The 22,470-nt window shown below is 54.2% G+C and overlaps 1 protein-coding gene across 1 annotated transcript; it reads right to left on the bottom strand.

The window, feature by feature from the left end:
- Nucleotides 1–126: 126 nt before the first annotated feature.
- LOC131207830 (protein windpipe) lies at nt 127–13,093 on the bottom strand. The gene is made up of 2 exons (XM_058200463.1): nt 12,929–13,093; nt 127–3,160 (listed from the first exon to the last, which is right to left on the bottom strand). The coding sequence occupies exon 2, from the start codon at nt 3,123–3,125 to the stop codon at nt 1,014–1,016; it is 2,112 nt and encodes a 703-aa protein (XP_058056446.1). The 5' UTR covers nt 3,126–3,160; nt 12,929–13,093; the 3' UTR covers nt 127–1,013.
- Nucleotides 13,094–22,470: the final 9,377 nt, after the last annotated feature.

The following is a 22,470-nucleotide window of genomic DNA, read 5'->3' as shown; positions in this document are numbered from 1 at the left end:
ACAGAAACGAATGTTAGGCTACTGTAGCTCAAAGTCTCTATAATACATTCAACTAACCAACTGATCCCTGATATTTTGTTTTCTATTATTTCTTCTTTATTTTATTATTCTTTTACAAAAACGGTCACAAGTCGGTGCGATTTCCGTCTACCGGCACCGTCGTGTAAACAGCGCCGCGCGATACAGGATGAATTATAAATTATTTCTAGCATTTAAATACACTCTCCCCACCACGCCGGCACCACGCGTAGCACCGACAAAGGACAGGACAAGGCTCGTGTCTGGCTCCTGTGGCTGCCCTTCTACTGCTCAGACTCTAACTAAAAAGTTTCGCGCGGATCTCGCGCAAGGATTGGCTCTTCGCTACGCTGTAACACTATCTACCGCTACTACCATCGCCGCCGATATTGGACCACTACTTTACGGCCAAAGCCGTGTCGGGTGTGCTCGCCTGTGTGCTTACTTACGGCGCCGTTCAAACAACCAAACTAACGAATCTTTATTTTATACATTCACGATAAGGCAACCCGGCAACAACGGGTGAAGGTGAAGGGTGATTACGGGGAGGATGTCTACTAGCATCGGTCGGGTTCCTTTGCAATAAACCTATCTATACGCCACGCCAGGATACCGCCGCACCGCACGCACATGATTATGATCGTTGATCTGTTGCGAAGACGACGAAGACGATTCGTTAAATTATAATTTACTTCCACTACTACTCGCTAACGATGAACGACTGGTGATATGAACTAGTGAAGACTCCGCGGCCTCCGCTCGCGGACTTGGCTTCGGTTGGCTCTGGTCCTGGCCCTGGGGCTTGGGCGCTTGCGATTTCCATTGCTTTGCCTTACGGCCGAAGACTATTTACAATTTGGCGGCCGCACAAGGCACGGGTGCTGAATCTGGTGGTCGGTTTCTGGTTTGTGCTTAAATCGCGCTCTTGCGGATTTAGATTAGCGTTGAGCCACGTGGCTGGTCAGCCGCCGTCGTCACGTGGTCTCGTGCGCAGGCTAAAACTTCTGGTCGTCGTTCGTGGTCATGATGATGTCCCCGGCCCGGGAGCGACTCCTCGTCACCAGGATCGGGGTCTTCGGTTTGGGCGTCTCGGTGAGCTTAATCTTGACGCGGCCCGTCTCGGGCGAGTAAACCGGACTGTAGCGATCCGATTTGGGCGAGGTCGGCACGTAGATGGGGCTGTAGCGTTTCGACCGGGGCGACTCCATCGGTTCGGCCGCCAGATGCCCGTCGTCCGGCGCGTCCGTTGATGGCACGTGGTGGTGGTGGTTCGGGTGGTGAGGCTTGTGAACCCCCGCCAGCGGTTCCCCGTTCTGTAGCGCCCCGTTCCCGTTCGGCAGGGCCGCCGTGTTGTTGTTGTCCGTGGCCGGCCCGCTAGCTGCGCCATTCCGTTCGGCCGGAACCGGCTTAAACGAGTCGAGTGGCCGCTCGAGGGACGCGCGCTGTGGTTTCACCGGCGTAAAGCCCTTCTTGGGGTCACCCGACCCACCGAACACCTTATCGTAGTCGGTCTTATCGGGCGTCATCAGCGGTGTCTGCTCGGGAGCCCCGTGACCGTTACGTTCTGCCGCCGGTAGCTTCTCCAGCAGCGTCCGGTTCAACTCCTTCAGCTCCCGGCCTTGGTTGGCCGTCTCCACGTCGTACTTCCCGCGCCGATGCCGATCGTCCGGTTTCCGCTTACACACCACCATCACGATCAGCGACACCACGATGACGCCCAGCACGGACAGCAGGATGTACGTCTTCCGGTTGTCGTCCTCCGACTGACTAGTGACCGCCGCATCGCCCCCATCGCCGGATCCCTCCTTCGCAGCTTCCGACGAGAGATCGGCATCGCTGGCCACGGCCGTCATGACCGCACCACTGGGCCCCACCATCACCCGCGCATTGGTCGCTTCCGAGGTGGTGCTCTCGCCGTCCTCCTCAGGTCCCCCCGTTTCATCCTTCTCGTCCCGGAAAATACCTAAGCCCTCCCGGATGTGCGGGACCTCGAGCGGTGCCTCCTCCGTTTCGCCACTGTCGTCCACCAGGATCGGCGACGGGGTGCTAGCGTCGCTACCACCCTCCTCCTCCAGCGCACTAATGTGTCCGAAGCCAATGATCGGGCCACCGCCACTACCTCCGCTTCCCTCGTCCAGGTCCAGCTCTTCCTCCTCGGGGTGCTCCTCACCGACCAGCTTCGGAATCAGCGTCGGGTCTTCCGGTTCACCGCCGCTGCCCTCCACCGTCGGCTCGTCGAACACGGCACGACGCTCCTCCTCCCCAACGCCCAGATCCCCGGCCGGTGCATCACCCGACTGCTCGACCTCATCGGCCGACTCGTTCTCCACGGCGATCGGTGGCTCGTGACGCTTCACCTTTTCACCGACCGGGAAGTACTCCCGCCGGAAGTCATCCACATCGTCCTCGGCGGCCTCGTTCGCTGTCGGTTGGTCCCCCAGCATCAGGTCGTTCTCGTCCTCGTAGTCGTCCCAGCTGTAGCCACCCTTCCGTTCCTCGGCCACCGACGCATGGCACACGTCCGATTGGCGTACCTGCAGCCACGGCCGACCCTTGAACTCCTGCGGAGCCATACACTTGATGTGCTCGTCGGACCACACATGACGCGACGTCAGCCAGTTGCGCACGTGGAGTGTCTCGCACGTGCAGTTGATCGGATTGCTGGCCAGTTCGATGTAGCGCAGCTTCTTGAGCTTCATCATCCCGAGCGGCAAGTAGGTGATGTCGTTGTGCGTCAGATTGAGCGATTCCACCGACGGGGGGATGCGGGCCAGCTTGGCCGACGTGATGCGGTTGTGACTTAGGTTCAGGCTGCGGACACGCTTACCCAGGTGCGCCACCTCAGCAAGCCGGTTCCCGGACAGGTCCAGCTCCGTGATGTTTCGCACGTTCTCCAGCACCGACGGTACCTTGGTGAAGTTCAGTCCGGACAGATCGAGCCGGGCGATCGGTTGTGCCTTGTCCAGTCCGCGCAGCCCGCTGATGCTGGTGCACCGGATCGTTGTCGTTTCACAGTGGCACTCACGGGGACAGTCACCCACCGCCGCCGACGTGGCCATCACCAGCAGCAACACCACGGCCATCAACCGTAGCCATCCCATCGCCATGACTTCAGCGGCCGCACTGCCGTTCCGGAAGTGTTCTGGAAGCGAAAAACAACGTGCATTAGAGTTACTCAACGGCTGGGCCTTGGGCCGTGTGACGCCACCGATAAGGGAGTAGGCCCCCGAAACTCCTTATCGCCCCTTCCACGGGCGTTATCGATTTTTTCGGTGCCGCAAGATAAGAGTCGGTGCCTCTACTTCGAAGTCGGCCCGTTACGCCCGGAACGGGCCGACCAGCCACGGGTCCATTAGATCCAAAGAGCGTCTTGCCAAATCCAGAAGCTGGTGTAAAGTGTTCCATTACGCGCCAAGGTCGCGGCTCAGGGACAAAAGGCTGGTTGCCAAGCGCCGGAAGTGTTTATGCGTCGAGAGTTTTCAACTCTCGCGCAGCGCAAGATTATTTATTGATCGCCGTAAATATCCCGGGAGCGTTCTTCCTGCGTAAACACAATTATTCTCCGCTGTCCCAAGGGGGCCCCTTCTAAGAATGTTTTGGGAGAAGATTTTAGAAACACCTTTTAGTGCCCTTCGCTGTCACTCGGTGATTAATGATCTCGAGCGGCGAGAGTGGACCTTCCCTGGAATGGCCCCATGAGTCCCTGGCATTCGGTGGAACCTTTTGCCACGGACCTATTGCACAGAGGGCCACTTCAGTTCCAGATCTTCCGTCCGACCAGACCGGAAAGTCCATTCCGGCGCGTGCTTGCGCAATGTTCATTGAACGCGACCATTTATTTTTATCGCAACCACTTTCGGGGTTCGGGGCCCCGGGTGAGCGGACCGAACGGGTGACGTTCCGACACGATCGGCTCAATTTGTTGCGCTGCCCGTTTTCTGTGACACGGACACGGAGTGAACATTTGGACCACCGACGACGGGTTAGATAAGAGGCGGACACCAAACGACGGCCAACAATGGCGATGCAGCGCGCAAGTGCAACCGACGACCGAACCGAATCCCATATTCCTAAGAATAGCCCGAAAGGTCACTGTCGCGCCCGTGCAGTGGCGCCGCCGCCGCCCCCTGTGAAAGTGAAAGAAAACGCGCGGAAAATTCGAAAGGAAAATTTCACCCGGCTCGGTAGGCGCCAAACGTGACAATCAATTGGTGTGTGCGCTCCGAGTCGAGTCGAGGAACCAGCATCATCATTCAAGGCCGTCACCACGTGACGCTCCGGCGGGTTGACGGACGGACAGCCCGTTCGGCGGGTGTCCGCGGTGCGCACTTGACAGGGCCACGGGATTTGGGTTGGAAAATTGCAGTGCCCGGTGAGTGTGGGTTTTGTCCAACCAGTTCCGCAAATTCCTGGCGCTGGGGTGACTCAAGCGGTCCGTTTTAGAACCTAAATATTGACTCATTCCACGGCACGGTTCAGTAAAGGTTCGGCCAACTATCGGCCCATAGATCCATCTTGCTTGACACAAACGGTTCAGTGAAGCCCTTATCAAGGATCCGGAGATCGGGTTTTGGGGCGATAAGGTTGCAATCTTTGATTTTATGGTCCAAACAAGTCAAAGGATGTCTTGAAAGAGACAAGATCCTCAAGAAGATTATGGAGTTTAGCTTTAAATTAAATTCCAACTCTACAAGGTGTTCCATCACGATTCAACCATTCAAATGTTGAATAACTCCGTTATTTGTTAATCGATTTTAACAAATTATCCAGATTCTAAAACTTCAGTCTATGCCTTTTTAATTGGCGTGTCATTTAATCAATATTGTATTTTAGGTTAATATATAATAAATGGCATTCTATACCCCACATAAATCTTGTTCATTCCTTGAAATCGACTTTCAAATAGCGGAGTTATTCAACATTTCAAAAATTGGATCGTGATGGAACACCCTGTACTATGCCACCATTTGCCCAAATATTTGCCTACATTCAGTACACAAGTTTACTGCTAAATGGTCTGATAAAAAAATCCGCTTGACGTTAATTACATCCGCAAAATCTTTCAACCCTGCTAGGCTACTGGTCGCACTCACGAACCACCCCGGTGACTGTCCCCGCGGAGCATAACTTCGCCGGTTCACTCAACCAACCAACCAACCAACGCCAGAAGGCAAATGGAGTGTCATTAAAACATTTCAAACCCCATCTTCGATTCGCCTCCGCGGCAAGAGTTCCGCGGCGACGGATAACGAACCAGACCGGACTTGGTCGATTTGCTCTAATACTTGCTCGGTTCAGTTGATTACCGTGGCCGGGCGCGTCCTACACAGGCACGACACGCCACGAAGAAGAGCGGCCACGCGACGGCCTGGCGCGCCATCAAGATTCGATCGTCACCAGATCGCCGCCCGCTCCTGAGGCGGTTCTGAGGCTGCTGTTGGTCCGCGCACGTGCGCGCCTTGGTTCTGGCCAACGCCCCGGTGCCGCCCGAAAGCATTACGACCACACGATTATTACCATACATAACGATCATCCACTATTTGCGCCAATCAAAACAACAATCAACGTGTATCGCGGGCGCAGGCCCCGTTGGACGCCGGGCAGAAGGGCTAAGTAGTAGCATCCCCACTGGGTAGGGTCACTGAGTCCGAGACCGTGGCATTGGTCCACGGGAATGCAGCCCCCATTCAGTTATTGCGGCTGCACGGACACAACAATTTCATTAGCCCAGCCAGCCAGCCAGTCAGACCCTGACCCGGTGGCGCGGTGTACCTGATATTCTGGTTCCTGCGTCGTCGAAGTCCTTAAAAAACGCGCATGATGGAATGCTCGAACGTAAATGGTCGTAATGACCCGCCGGAGCCGGATCCTCGCTGGATGATGATAAACGGCTTGGCGCTGGGCTGACCAGTTTGTGTTGCCCGCGGAAGCGCAACAACATTCGATTGAGTTCGCGAAAGCCGCGTGACCCTCCTTTATGACCAGCCATCATAATGAGACAACACTTCCAAACACTCAGCCTCAGCCCATTTGCGGCATTGATCTCAGCATTGAACGATAATTTATGCTTCGCTTAGCATCTGCTGCTCAATGGAAACGGAAGTCCAATTTCGGAATCGAAGCGAGCACGAAGCGAGAGCCCTCCGAAAAGGGCCGCCTGTCAGGGCTCGTCCGATCCGAATCGGGTTCGGAAAACGGAACTCCAAGGAACTGTTACCAAGGCTTCGCGGGTCCACCACGGAAGTGATCTACTGACCCGGGGCGACCGGGGAATGCTGATTTCGCTGCTTTTGGCGCGAGAACCTCGTTCTGGGCCTTCCCCCTAAAGAAGGCTCGCTGTCAAGGGTCGGTGTGTAATTACATCGCGTATCGGGTGTCCCACCGCCAAGGCCCATTAATCAACATAGGCACGCGGGAGGGGTTTTGATCTCTCGGACGCCACACGGGGCCACGTGTTTGCTGTGCGCGAACGTGTGCGAGGCTTCCACATCGCGCCGGGCCGCGAAGGCTGATTAACTTCCCAGATTCCATCGCTCAGTCTCGTCACCGGCGATCGTTCGCTCTGTTATGGCATTAGTAAGTTAATTACCGGCTACGGACGCCCTCGCTGTCTAGGTCAGGTCCTTCCGCGAGTGAACCGCGTCGGAGCGTGTGAAGCACGTTCAGGAAGCTCGTAGCATCGAAAAAGTCGCGAACGCCAACAATTGGACAGGGTGATATCCGATGGCTTGACGGCAAAATTGTTGCCCTCTCACAGCTTGCGTCAATGTCCTGTGCTGCTGCGGATGCAATTGCGTGGCCACAATTCACACCACATGGCGCACGTGGACATTTTTGGTCCAAAAAACACTCGAAGCGTGACCAGGGCGACCTTCGCGCGGTGCTTGGTAACTGTTTCGCACCGAACGGGCCTCGATAATCATTGTCACACGCGGCGCTTCAAACGTGAGTTTGGCATTATTCTAATATTTTATGAGCAAATCGCAGCGCAGCAGATGTTTGGGGATCTATTTTTCGCATCCACCGCCAGAGTCTCCCCGAGCGCCAGCACAACGTTCCCGTGGGATTCTCTGATTTGTGTAGCCAACTTTAATGGCAAACCGCTGCAGTGTGGTCTGTAAACCATTACAAAGGAGAGTCGCGCGGACACATGGGAAAATTGCTCTCTGGTGGCATCTGGCGACTGCATATGGCCAATGCTGCAACTCATAAAACACCCACCCAAACACCACCGACTCGTCGCGGTGCATTCAATTAGTGGCCGCTTGCGATGGAGAAAGCACATTGGCTCACTTTAGCGAGGCCTGGTAAATTTATCGCTTTAGAAAGTGGCAACTATCACCCGTCAACTGTCGGCACCTCAAGCCGGGTTGATGAAACGGATATTCTACGCAACGCTACCGGAAACCCGGGCTCGAGTTCGCTGACTGTGGGCCTTCGAAAATACAAAACGTGAGGCTTTCCGGCCGGAAGGACCCGCGCGACACCTGTTGGCCAAAATTGGTCCCGAACACCGCCCCGCGGGGGGGCTTCATCCTTTTCGGACGGTTGCGTTTTATGGCCCCCGGGGTTCCTGCGCGAAAACGGGAATCGACGGCACCTTTTATGATGGCCAGCCCTGTGTTCCTGTGGGCAGCTCACTTTATAGCAACACGGTTTCACCGGTCGGCCATCATCCGCGCGCATTAAAGCCGACGCCGGCGACTGGAAAGCGATTAATGCCGGTGGCCCATAAGAACATAACGAGCTACACTTCACTTTCTCTCGCTCTCTCGCTCTCTCTCTCTCCCTTAGGGCGATGCAATAGTTCGTACCGAACGACTCCATTACTGGCGCATGCACACCACCTACGGACGCTGAGGGCGATGAGCTAGAGACGGTTAGTCTGTTTGCCGAATGGACCAATAAACTATTTTCTATTAAAATCCTCCCGTCTCCGGGCACCGGGCGGCTCGAAGGCCAAATATTAACTTTCTCCATCGCGCAGCCCGACGACCGATCGAGACCGTCGGTCTGGGGGGGTTCCAATTTAAATAGCACACCACTTTTCCCGCTTTTCCGGTTTCGGGCCCCGCTAAATCCGTACCTTTCTTCCCGTGGCGGAAAGATTTACGGCAAACGGGACCGCCGCTCGCGTGCCTCGGTACGCAATAAATTTCACACCGGCGACCGCGATTATGTTCAGCCCACCCGGGGTGGGGGACGTTTTTCCAGGACCCTAGGCCAGGTGCCAAAAACCGGTAACAAGTGAACGGTAACCGACCAACGATCAAACCACGATCAACCGATCAGCGAGTGCCGAACGCATGATTCGGTGGACCCACCAGGATCATAATTAAACAATTTGCATAATTGAGTGCCGAACCAAGTCCGCGGCTGTCAGTTTGTTGTTTTAATTTTATCACTACAACAATTTATCGGCCCGGTCCGCATGATCGCACGGGAGGTCCGAGCTTTGAGTTACCTTGGCCATGTTCACACGGTTGTTGAGCGCAGGCCGCCACTCTAATCAACAAAAAAGTGGTTGGTGCAGCACCACAATCACCATGCAGCTATCTGCTAAGGCTGGGATTAGTTCGATCGATAGCGTTCGACCTGTCCCATTCCAATCAGCTGCCTCGTAGTGAAGTCCGGATCGAACAGACACGAAAGTCAGCAGTGCAGCAGATGATAAGAGGTTATGCAGTGATTTGGTCAAAACAAACTTTGCCACTTTTCACCCATTTAATTCTGAGAGACCAAGTGAGAAGAACTTCACAGAACCAACTATGTAGCGAGTTTAACAAATTGCTCACGCTGCCTTCGGAGATCATTTTCCCTTCGTTCGCACGTGAGCCATCACCTCCACGCCAATTAATGTTCGACATGTGACGCTTCGCCTGAAGTACGCCGTTTAGCGCCGCGTGTTCAATTTCCGGACCTCGGTCGCGGAATTGCTAATGACCTTAATTAACCGCGCGAACGGGGGTAACGGGGCAGAAAAAAGAAAACCACCAGAGACCACAGAACACTCTCCTGGAAGGCGTCGACACTGGGAGGGCTCGCTGGTGAAGCGACCTGACCAACAGCAGATCACCTGATCGGTCGTACGATCGGTCGTAGTGAGCTGGAAACCGAGCGTGACTTGCTAGGCCGAGGAACCCGATTAGGTGGATCGTATTTCAAAAAGTTAAAATTAGCATAATATTATCGCTACATTTGCGGTTCGGCTTACATTACCAAACCGCGAGGCCAAGTTCCTTGGTTGCTATCGCTGCAAGATATCGCTTATCGGGGACCCACTATCTGCCCGCTGGGCCTTGATTTCGGTCGTTTTTCGTTCCATTTCTTGGTTGGTGATACCCGGCCACTAAAACTAGGTTCTAACCGGGGACTGAATCAACGAAGTATCAGAATTACCAACCACTAAATTATGTTGTTGTTCCATGTGGGTATAGAAACAAATCAGTAAACCGCCCTCTCGGGGGGCAATTGAGAGAAGAATAAACAAACAGACCGCCCCACAGACGGCACGGCGCAGTGCACGCAGGAATGGAGCGCCAAAGCATAATGGAATGATTATGCTGCCGCCGCAAATCCGTCCCTCCGGCGCCGATCCGAGACGGAGCCGGCCAGCCGACCGACCGAGTGTGCCGGTTTGTGGTTCAATTTCATTTTCATTCATCTCGAGCTGGGCCGGGCCGGGCCCGTGCATAATTGTAATGGTTGGGCGCATTAAAAATTATGATCAGTGCACCTGCAGGCGCCCGTGGCACGTGGCTCCGTGTGTGACGCAAATCGGGAGTCGGCATCGCGCTCCCGCGAGACATGACGAATGGCCTCGCAAGAAGTACTGGGAAATCAATTACTGGCGTTTGCCGACCACCGCAATCGCCAATCATCGCACTTGGCCCGTGAATCGATGCGAAGCACAGCGTGAACATCATTTGCCTGTAATTGCGAATGAAATTACAGTCATCGATGGTCTCTCTATTATCGGGACCAGAGCACAGAGCTAGAATACTGCACAAAAACTTCACCGGGAACTCTAGCACTGACTAGCTTCAACTTCACAGGAAATGGGCACGCAAGTCTTGGCCACGCAACATACTTTCTAACCCGCGGTGCCACCGAAGAAACCGCCGAAGAACTGCAACTTCGGCGGCCACAATCACAGACCGAACGTCGGGGCTGATTAATCACCAACTTTCATCGGCGGTCACGACACTTTCCCAGCGGAAACGCGAATGCCCTTCCAACGTCCGTCGCCGCCAACGTCAAACATGGCATACGTCACACACGGGGCTGGATGCTGGGGTGGGCCATTGGCCGCCGATGCGATAAACGGCCGGCACTACGGAAGACCATGACCAAACATGAACCGAGCAACTCGGACCATCGCATGTCGCAGCATATTTTATCAAGGTCGTTGATCGCGCGACAACCGCACAACAAACGGCACAAAGCTGCCCCGGAGTTCCGTCCATCCATCATCACTCTCGACTCCGACTCGAAACCCTGTCAGAGTGGCGAGCTGAGGAAAAATCCCGAATGCCCATAAAACGTTGCTAATTACTTCACTTCACAACCGTCGGCCAGTAAAACAAAGCCCTTCAGGTCCTTCGGGCCGGCCAGCTGATTCGAACACGGCCACAATCCGACTACGGACCAGAAAATCGTTGTCCTCGGTCTTCTTCATCGTTGTTGCCTACTTGGTTAATTGATTTCTTCGAAAGCCGGCACATAAATTGAGAACCGGCTCCCTGAGGTCCGGACCGAAGATGATTTATCGCGTCACGACCGAGGTGAGTGGTTCACTTCCCTCACACAGCCCGATAGAGCTGTAACAATAGCCACGGGGCACGATAATCTTGGTGCTACTTTGTGCGAAACGTTCACGAGTCCTAGAAAAAGGCCGGTGGCCACAGGTGCATTAGCATCTCCCGGCACCGCAGCCCGAGGGTACATTCAGGTCAGTGGCAATGGCTGCACTTTTCGCTTTTGTTCGTCGGAACCACCTTCTTCCAGTGGCTCAAGACGTTCGGCTCACACAGGTGGCAAAGGGGTCGACACCTAAGTACCGTAGGAGTGCCCATGGACCCGCCCGTTTTGCGATTCGCTGAATCATAAGCACCTTCACACGCGCAGGCAAACGGCTCTCTCATTACGCAAACACCTCACCCGGGTTGGGCGGGTAGCAAAAAGTCAAGGTTCACGTTGTGGACTCCAGGAAGGGGGGTCCGAAACTGTTGGCTACTGCGCTGCGCTATGCTCCGATCCACGTTTTGAAGGTCACACGCCGAAGTTCACGCGAATCGTGATGATGGGCCATAATAGACGTGAAGCTGCGCCTGGCCTGGCCATTCCCACAGTCTTCCTTCACCATTTTTTTTTTTTTTGGGTGATGTGGCCGAAGTTCCGCCTGTTGTTGTTTGTCACTCGCACTCTCGCGGAAAGATTATTTAGATTTTGGACTTAACATAAGCAACTCCGCGCCATCCGGCCTTGAAAGGGGGCCCACGGGGGTTGGGACACAAAAAGGAAGACAAACTCGGGGCGCACTTTATCGGTAACTTCATCCGGGCACCGGATGGCGAAACTCTGTTGGCGCGACGAAAACGCCCAACAATTACGTGTCGGAGAAGTGTAGCAATAAACCTTTCACGGGCTGACAGGCGCCCTATCAGCACACGTCATCCCACGTTCTTGGACTTTCGGCCCCGTGGCGGACCCATAAACTGTACATATTTACTAACCAGCCCCGGGTGAGTGGGACCGACACATTAACCGGCGTGACTCACGGGAAATGACTGGGGCCTGGTCGTGGTCGGCCCATCGATTGTGTCACCGTGACATGGGGCGCGTCGTCGTAATGGAAATTGATTAACTCCCTAATCGATCCCAACGCGAAGAAGTCACCTCGCGGGCCGAAGATCATCCGGACTTCAACTAGTGACGCTCCGCGCCGCTGATTGAGAGATTGCAGAAGGTTACGCCTAGGACGGCGTGAACGCCAACGTGCTAATGGACTGTACAAGCTGTACGCGCGACGCGATCGATTGTACTCCACTCTACTGATGGATGGGTTTTATTGGACTGCGCGAGGATCGGTCGGCTGACGGCCAGTAACGACTGGGCGGCGGTCCTACGGGCGGTGCCTAATTGATTGTTGATAAGGCACTATCAGCAGCACCAGCAGCAACATGAGTGGGTCCTCCACCCTGCATGAGGTGTACCGGCACAAAAAATGTGTGTTCGGCAACGTGGTTTAAAAATATCACCCCGAGTACCGAGAACCAAGTGTTACCAAGAGGCCAACCTGGGATGGCGTGTCCATTTTGTTTGCTGCAAAAATGCATTAACTACATTTTATTGGCGTTGCCCATTTTTCAATGATGCCCTCAAGTGACCCAAGAACTGACAAGTATTCTCGAGAAAGATGTCGCAGAGTTCAAGAGTAAAGGACGCACGTCCTTTCTGATAGAAGTACAGGGTGCGTAATCACGACAGAGGATATTTAAATGTTAGATAGCTCCACCACCTGTCAATTAATTTTTACAAATCAGCAAGATTTTGAAGCGTGAATCTATGCCATTTTATTAATGGATCAATTTATGCCAAAAGCTAGCTAAAATTGTAGCGCCCTACATTGAGATCGTTCAACTGTGAAAACTGTGCGTGCTTATCGTAGCTGAATTTCTTCTGAATTCCGAAGAGGCTGTCATTGTAGTCTGAGTAATTTATTAACAAACGGCATTCTAAACCCTAAATGATTCTTGTTCATTTGCCAAAATCAATTTAAAAACGGTGAAGTTTTCTAACATTTAAATACTCCCTGTCGTGATTACCCACCCTGCAGTCGAAGGCACCTAATCTAAATCGAGATCGAATACTCCACGAACATCCAAGTAGCCCGTCGGCGCATACTCACCTAATTATGTGGCTGGTTCTGTACTCCTCTTGTTTCGCTCGTCAAACAGGATTACGACCTCCCCTGCTCGATGTTCTTTGATCGCCGTCGACTGCGGTTGAAAAACGACAAATCACGACGTCTTAACTGGCCACCCGTCCGATTAGAGGGCTCGTGGGATTTCTTCTTCCTCGCCGGGCCGTCGGTAGAAAGTGAAAGAAAGGCGCAGGGAATGGCGCAGATCGACACCAAAAAAACCCTCTCCCCCGAGGGTAGTCAGCAGGCACCACCGCAAGGCGGACGATGACTCACGGTGTCAGCAGACCGGCTCGGTGGCCATCACTTTCCAGCTGCCAGCGATCCGTAGCGACCCGCCCGGGCGGAAGTGCATCGGGGGGAGGGAGTGCCGATACGAATGAGCACACACGGAATGCAGCTGACACGCCGTCCCAGAACCTTCTCCTCGCGAGGAGTTCTGACACCGAGAAATCGAACCTCTCTGTGTGTCCCGCGGGTGTCGTCGACACGCGTCGTCCTTGCTCCACTCAATCACACGCCAGGGGCCGAGGTACTTTCTTTTTCCAGAATTTTCGCTTTCCCGGCGTTTCCCCCGCACACAACCACACACAAAATGGCGGCCAGTTGGCCGTTGCGTAATGGCAGACGAGAGATTGATTCCACCGAACCGAGCCGAGCCGTCGGCGAACGGATCACTTTCCTCTCTGTGGCCTACTACTGCTGGACGGGCCTGTCAGCGCAATCACATACGTCAAAAATCACACAAACACACAAGCACCAGTGCAACTTCCACGCGGTGGCCTACTTTGGGTCGCCACCGGGTTCGTTCGTTTTTCTTTTTGCTTTCGATTCACCACCTTTCGTTCACCTTTTTCTCTCCTCGTTTTTTTCGGGTTGGTTCACTTTTCACAACAATTTTCATTCGTTGCCCGTCTCGGGCGCGCGTTTTTCTGTTTTCTCCACAGCTTTTGCTTTTCCGACAGATTTTCTTCTTCTTTTCACTCGCCTGTCGTCGCTATCCGCTGCTAGGCCTGCGCCGGGTCGTTCATTTCCTTCTTTCGAGTTTTTTTTTCTTTTCTGTCTCTCCTCATCGGGGCCAGAGAGCAGCGGGCTCTGGGCGGGGAGAGTGAGGACAGAGGGTAGGTGGGGGGTACCACCAACAACAACAACAGCAACAACAATATGCACCACTGCAACCCGCCGTCCGTCGTCGTCGTCTAGTATCTCTGTTGGTGAAGAAATAAATAGTTAGCCACTGTGGGGAAAATGGGAAAAGAAAAATGGAAACCCCCGCCAGCCAGGCAATAAAATGGCGAGGAAACGGTAAACTATAAGGAAATGTCCACAAGTGACACCGAAACGTGGACCCAAACTCGCTTGAACCCTTGCCCCGTTCTTACGTGGACTGTGGACGAACAGTATCCTGGAACGGAAGGGCAGCTGCAAGAATGTCCCCCGAACGCGGAACTTAGAAATTCGCGGTTCGTTCGAAAATTAGTTGCCAAAAAAAACGGCGAAATGGCGTTCGATAAGCACAGAGCACGGAACACAGTGGACGCCACGCACGCCGCGTGTCGCTCTGCGCCGATCGTCGAAAGTACACTAAGGCCCCGGAGGCCGGCGTTCGGCACTCGAGACCCCGCCAGCAGCGTCGTCATAGCCCCATCCTACCGCTCCGCTTCCGCTTATCTCAGCCATCCCCCGATCGGGCGGGGCTGTGACAGCCGACAGCGGTGCGATTAAATATACCCCTTGTTCCGCCACAGCTATCCCTGTTTGTGGGGTGATCCTCAGCAACCCTAACCTCAACCAGCGAATTGTGATCGTTTCTTTTCGGGGGGAGGCCACATGCGAAACGCACACCACTCGCGCTCGCGCACTACGCGTTCCGTGGCGTGTGGCCGATTGTTTTACTGTTCTTCACCATGTGCATGTATGTGTGGTGAGTCGGCTAACACATGCGGCTCATTACGCCATCATCGTCATGCTGGTGATGGTGTGTTGTGATACGGATTGATTGTGGCGCAAAACAATCCTTCCCAGCGGCAAGGTGTTCCACCTTAGAGTCTTAGGCCTGATAAGCCTGCACGATGTAGCCTTTAACCCCTTCGGCCGGTGGCGTTTAGATAGGGCGATGGTCCCTTCATCTGCGCTTTGCCACCGTTCAGCGGGTTAAGTAGCCGTGACTCGGCTCTGGGCCACAATGTCTAATCACCTCGCATAAATCTCTTCACATAAATTGGAGTACTTGAAGATGCCGATTAGGGGAGTTGGGCCGGAATAATAAAGCCGACCCAGCCAATGTCCAATGTCGGGAATCGCCGGAAGTCCCGAAATACAGAATTCGCTGAACTCAGCCGTTCCTCGGTCGAGTGACTGCTCGCGGCCCGGAGTTACTCAAGCAGGCAACCGGCCGTTATCTCTCTGCTACGCAACTCTTCGCGCAACGCTTGTGGCTCAAGGTTTCGGGAAGTGCCATCACCGATCGCCCGATAGCTCTCTCTCTCTCTGTCTCTCTGTCGGGGTTGTTTCGTGGCTCTTCAGGTGCGGCTCGCGATATCAGCCGCGATAGTTTGCGTGATCCCCCTTCTAGTGCACACCAACACCGCAGCAGCAGCCGGCAGAAAGGTGACGATCGCGCGCACCGTGCTAGACGTCGTCGTCGTCGGAAGAGCTACCACCGTTGCGCTTAACCTTTTAATTACGATCGCTTCACTCTTCAGCAGCGCCGCCGTTCGCGAATTAGCGCCTCAGGAATGTCGACGAGCGTGGTTGAAGATCGTCCCGAGGCACGGTGCCGCCCCGGATGACGGGTAGATCGCGATGAGATCGCGATGCGATGCGAAGCGATACGATCGGCCGATTATCATACCAACGCCACCGACACCACCGAGTCTACACGGCCTGCGTATGGGAGAGAGAGAGAGAGACGAGAGAGAAAAACAAGACAATCAATTAGCAAATTGGATGCTCACCGTGTAGATGCTAACAATAGGTCTACGAATGTAGTGTCTTATCTAATCAGTGCCCCCCTCGCCGATGCAAGGGCATGTGCTCTTGGGTGTGCTCCGAAACAAGAATGGTTTTGATTTCTAAATACCACCCAGAGAGAGAGTTAAAACGAGGCCTGTTCGAAAAGTATCGCAAGGTGTGGTTCATCATGAGTTCTACGCCTCTAAAACTGAAGAGCTCCATGAAAGGACGACGCTACGATCGAGGAGATAAAAAACGCCATCGTAGGAGGAACTGATGGGGATTACTTTGAAGGGGACAAAATAGATAATCAGAAATAAAAAGTTTTCGAAAAATAAAAATTGACGACATTCATTTAAAAAACCACGTTATCCTTAATGCGAACCACTCGGTGTCCGTGCTGATAGCAAAAAAGTTGAAATCGCCACCGGGAATCGCTATCTGTGGATGACACATTTTTGTAACCAAAGTCTTTGCCGGAAGTTTGCTCTTTTTGCCAGCCCAAGTCACATCATCATATCGCCGGTGCTACATTCTTGGGTTGGGTTGGCATTTAAAAAAAAAAAGTCAGCCCCAAACAAGAACCTGGGGCTGATGTTGGAGTGTTCCGGCCGCTATCAAACGGCAGCGACGGCAAACAACTGCCTGCCTGGCTACACCCCACAAACAACGCCCGTATCCCGTTACGTTACTCCCCACACACAATCGAAGCTGTTTACACCGTGAGCGAGACAGCGGCACGTCCCCAAACGTGCCAATGTTTACATAATCGCCGCAGTTCCCGTCCGATAATGGGTCCTCCGCTGGCAATGTAAGGGTGAGTAACATCGGCAACTGATAACGATTTCCTCCTGACCGTCAGAGGAAACGGCACAGGGCCCAGGGCGGGTGCTCATCAGCCGTGAGGGAATTCTGCGAACGAAGGACCCCAACGCCAATCGATTGCGATTCTCGGTGCATGGCTAATTAAAAACTCTTCACGTAAATCGGCCGAGGTTGCCGATTACGACCGAGTGCCCGACCGACCCGGTCCAGAGAACAAGCACACGAAGGTCACACACGGCATAACTTAAGTCTTCTTCCCGGCCCGGCCTCGCTAGCTTCCAACGCATCTGGCGACGCATCTGCCAGGCCTGGAGATTGGATTTGTTACTCGAGCCGGAGCCTTGAGACGTTCGAGAGACCAACAGTCGGTGTCGGAGTTTGCCCATAAATATGCAAAACGACAGTCGACACCGAAAGTCGCTGCACGGGCCAGTTGACAGCTAAATTGTTTAATAATACTTGTCCGATTTCGCGGTTCGCGAGACAAATAAATTGACTCGTACCAGTCGACCCTGCCAAGTGGGAACGCCACGCCGCCTCCACATCCAGACGGCGCTGCGTGAGTGTCACTGCTGTCACTGGTCGCTCTGGTCGGTCCTTGCACTTGCGACGGGACGGCGAAAAGATCGCTCGCCGATCGCTCCGAATCCGTGAAGACTAGGCGATCGATGGGGCGCGATGGAGATCAGCGCAAATAAGCGAAATGAGCTCACCAGGGGGCCGTCGGCTCAATTCGCCAATTCTTCCGTCAATATCGAGAGCTAAACAAATGTGCGGCCATGGACGTGCTCGGCCTGTCACCGGCGTCAACATTGTTGATCCATTCCCGATCCCCATTCGCACTTTGAACGCTGATCCGTGATCAGTGATGGACCGTTGTGAATTTGATTAGCTCGCAGTGGACGACGTTGTTTGCCGTGTGCATCTCCGCTGCACCGAGGACCGAGCAATTGCGCATCGGCACACGGCATGAATCCAGTTCGAGCTGGGCCCCCGAATGTGATCATCACCAAACCATGACACCACTTTTGGAACACCAAAACCATAAACTCATACTGTCAGAAAACAACGAACGCACGATATGGCCAAACAGCGGCCAGGTTGATAAGCTCGGCAAACACAGAACCCTGGGCTATCTCGGACCATAAACCGGAGCACTCAAGTCACCGAAGGTGCCGAAAGCCGTCCCAAACCGACCGTGTCCCGAGCTCGATTATCAAGTCCCCGGAAAATGGCGGATAGCCGGAAATTGGCAACTGTTGGCTCTGAGCACACACCCGCACAGGGTAGACAATCGTGACAATTTGATTAAGCCTGGCCACGGTTGATCGAGCGCCAGGCGGTTCGATTGTCGCGGTCGCCCCACCGGCGCCGGCTTGGGCAGGCGGTCGGGTTTTAATTGGAGCAATTATTTACGCCAACAACGACGACGATCCGGGAGTGGCGAGTTGTCGACGTCGTCTTTCTAGGTCGCCGATGGTAGTTATGATGGCCCCCGGGGACCAGCGATGCACTGATTGAGCGCAGTCACAATCGGAGATGCAGCGGGTCACCAGAACGATCGGCAGCCGGACATTCATTCTGGGTCATTCTGGGTTACTACTGCCCCGGGTGGCGAGCGATAAGAAGTTGAACAAACAGGTTCCAGTGCCTATTGGAGCCACTTATTCTAATTCTTCCAGATCATGATCATCGTTCTGGTGAACCCACTTCCGCTAATCGCGCTAGAAGATTGCTCAACCACCGGGGCATCCTTCTATTAAATCGAATCCAGCTATTACTCCATCGCGGATCCGGTTGGAGTCTTTGCGGCCCTCGTTTCGTTTTTTTTTTTCGACGCCGGCAGTGGTCCGTGTTTTTCGGTGAGCTCATCAATTTTCACCCCGAGGTGGAGGTGGGGCCCCCCGAGGGGAGGGCTTTGACCCGCCGGCAACACGGCAAACACTGCAAATTGAGGCCAAAAATGGTCCGATTGTCGGCCGTCCGCTCGTTGTTTAATGTGCCCGCTGGCCAATGTTTTGGAAATTGTTTGCCTTTCGCGGCGCACGATGGACTTTTATGTTTCATCCCTCCGCGTTTTTTTAAGGGGGTTTTCACTGACCGCCGAGGCCGACAATTTATTGGACCGTTTTATGTTTCTTTTTTCTCTGCTTCCCTGATGCTTGCCAGAAAGTGCCCGCCTTCGGCCAGTGCCTTCAAGTGTCCAGCGGCGACGATGACGAAACCCCGGTCTCCTTGTGTGTCACTTTCTTTCCAGGGAAAACGGTCCGTGCGGGCTGACCTCGACGCAGAGGCACGTGTTCTCGGTGGCGTCCAATTAGCACACCGCGGCGGCGGCGTACGGTAATTAGATCGGTTTCGTCGAGAATAGCCGGCTGGGGATCGCATGTCACCCAACGGCAACAGTCCCGTGGCCGGGACAGCGCAGTGCAATTTGCAATCCGCGAGTGCGGGTCGCATGCGGCACGCTTCACTGGCCGATCTTCCGATAGAATCGCAAGATCTCGCATTCCCGTGGCGGTTCCGCTTCGGCGAGTCTGGCTCTCGGCATAATGGAATCCGGTCAGCCCGCCGGGCCCGCCGTTTTTCCCACCATTAACCCGACCGAGGGGGGGCTAAATGGGGATTCCGTGTCGCTGTCTCTCGAGGCAGCCGCTCAGAAAACCCGGCCGTTTGTTGTGTGTCGAGTGGCGCTCGAGTTGCATCTCACGAGCGTCGAGCGCGCTCCATTAGCGACGCGCAACGTGTTTGTAATTGTTCCGCGAGCGCGAGCTGCAGATCCGGAGCTCGGTCACGGATGTCAACAGGCCCGGTAGAGAAGTAACGGTCCCTTTGGCCCATGAATTGGGAAATAGTTTAATCGAGGCGCGTTTCAAGTTGTTGAATCTTGAGTGTCCCCCAAAAACATGATAACCTCACGTCATTACGAAGCGGCACAATGGGCTTCAAGAAGCGGTTCCGCGTGAAATGGCCCCGTTTATGGGCTGATAGCGCTCGGCTAAGCCGCGAGATCTGCATAATTTTCCCATACAGACCAGAAGAAAGACCTCCGAAAGAATCGCCGAGCAACGATTTGTTATGATCGCTTCGGTTAGAAACGATCCTCGGGATGACGATGCACTGACCATGATATGTGATCTGGGCGGAGAACTTGAAGCACTCGACTCGGCACCCGATAACGATACTCTTCGCTTCGGGATCCCAAACTCCTAAACTTTCTCAATCGTCCCCGTCCGGGACCGGGAGCACGGAATGTGACGGAAAATGCATAATCCAAATGGGCCTCTCGAGGCCTGTGGGTGACTAATTTTCTAATCACCCGACACAGCCAACTCCGACACCGAAAGGCCTTTCGCCGAATGGACACGGCCATCCTGGGCCATCGGAACTGCGTGTAGTTTACATCACGATAAAGCTCACCGGGTACACACGCCACGGGGCTAATCTTGGGGCGTTGGGCGGCGCGTTGCTTCATGTCCCCGGGTGGAAAACCAGTTCCCATAATTGATTCCATCATTTGCCCACTGTTTCTGCTACTTTGTCTGCCCCGTGTTGGGCCCGCTTCTCGACCATTCGATACGATCGAATGGGACACTCTATTTCTTGGAATATTTTAATCATACCAAGACCCTTTGGACCCGAGGTTTCGAATGACGCCCGGACGCTTGATTATTCAAGCAGCGGGCCATCGGGGCCCAGTGGTGCATTCCGATACTACGCCCGGAATTCCCTGTCGGGCGATAGAACCCTTCAGCCCGCGCTGAAGAATCGGTGTTCCGAAGAAATCAACATAAACCCCGGACGACAACCGAACCGGAACGTCAACGGAGGGCAGACCGGCGAGAGATAACCGACCCGGACACCGTCTTGGGACCACATGTTCGTCGAGCCTCTTCGGAGCCGAGCTAGGGCGTGAAGAGTTCCGGGTAAAGTTCCACTCCGAAAGCCACCCAGAACCGGACCACATGTTGCACAGAAGTTCTTTCCCGCTGTGACTCGGTGACCCCTATCAGTGCCCCTCATTTTCATTACAGCCATGCTGCCGTTTCATTGCATTCAGGGTTCAGGGTTTTGCAAATTGAGACCCCCGTCAGGAGGCTGGGATCATCACAATTGTCGAAGCGAACGAATTTGGCCTGCGTTGACGAGAAGTTGCCGATGCTGCACCGAAGTCCGTCACCGGGCCTGAGACAAATTTGCATCTTCCGGTCCGGGCTAAACCGTGCGACGAGTCAGTGACAGAAGATTTGTTTTAATCCACTCGATTCGGTCGCCTCCGACGTCTTCCACTAATCTTTCCACTTTTGTCCCATCCCAATTTGGGTGGCAGTTTGAAACATGGCCCCCGACAAACGAGTAGCTCCGGAAAAGGGGACGAATTGGAACCTTTGCGTAACTTCCACCGACAGCGGCCCAGAAATCGACGGGCTTTCAGTTTTCCACGGAAACCTCGAAAGAAGCTTAAGGCAGTATACGCCCCGTACGCTCAGCGGCCCCGTAAACCCGGTGCCCGAATTAATGAAACTACACTTAACCGAAATGACACCCGCGGTTCCCGGGAACACTCCGAACCGCGACTGAAGTTTTACATCTTATAATTTGCGTGGCCGCTCCCGGTAGAAAGTTACGGCCGCTGCAAGGCAAATGTCATTACCTTGAACACTCACGGTGTGTATGTGCGTTGCGGCCACCCTTTTATGCAATCCAGTCGCGGCCCACTAATATCGCCCGATGCGCCAGGGGGCCGCCGCCGAAGTGATGGAGCCATTCATCTGGCACCGGGTGGCCAGCGGGTTTTGCTTTGCGCTTTGCGCACCTTACGCCAACCGTCAGACGGACCGTCGCTGGGGGTTACCGAGGAGAGTGGCCAACTCAAGAGTGGGGTGGACATCAGGTGAGCCGATCGTACGATCTCGCACGGTACACGCAATCATGTAGAGCAATGCCCATTCGCCATGCCGTCGGGCCGCGTGACGTACACGCCGAAGGATTTAATGAAAAGTTGTTCGACAATAAAAACCCATTTTATGAACGTTTTTTTGTTGGGAGGGGCGGCTATTCCTTAAATTATAGCCTCGTCAGGAGCGGCGACTGTAAGTTGTTTAATTTCTTAAATAAGCAGCGGGTTGTAAACGGGACCGGCCCTCTACTCAGAGACCCGGTGTAGTCGGGTGTCCTTAAGATTCGAGACGCGGTTTTCGGTCGGGCGGGATATCTCACCGACTCACCGAGTAACCGGTCTTCATCAAAAAACCCGGCCCGAGCCCGGTATCCGCAATGATTCACCGTAATTCACCTGAGGTTTGCGAGAGGCCCAAAACCAGATGATCATTAGGAGCGATCGGACGTTCGACCGATCCGATTCGAGCCGATTGGTCACGCTCAGATTCGCCAGTTCTTCGTGGTTCGACCTTGACCATGGCCTCAGCGACTAAAAATAGACTTCCCGGCTCACCCCGAAACGCCGCCGATAGGAGCCGCCAATCGCGCCATCCCACGGGTCCGCAACTTCACCTTGGCAACCTTGGTTGTGGCAACAGTTTCCTCTCCGTTGCATAACCGCCCATTAAGGGGGGCGCACTCGCTGTGAGGCAAGTGCAATTTCCCGCCACGGCCGTCGCCACTGGGTTTCGCACTTCACGCGCTGCCACTAAGTTCCTTTCACTATCTAGCGCCGAGTAGCGCCACGAAGCGGCACACCTTCAAGTGCGCCACTTGCGCTTCTCACGCGAACGCAAATTTGTACA

The sequence above is a fragment of the Anopheles bellator genome, chromosome 1, assembly GCF_943735745.2.
Source record: "Anopheles bellator chromosome 1, idAnoBellAS_SP24_06.2, whole genome shotgun sequence".
Taxonomy (NCBI): Eukaryota; Metazoa; Arthropoda; class Insecta; order Diptera; family Culicidae; genus Anopheles; species Anopheles bellator.
This window is presented reverse-complemented; position numbering and strand designations above follow the sequence as displayed.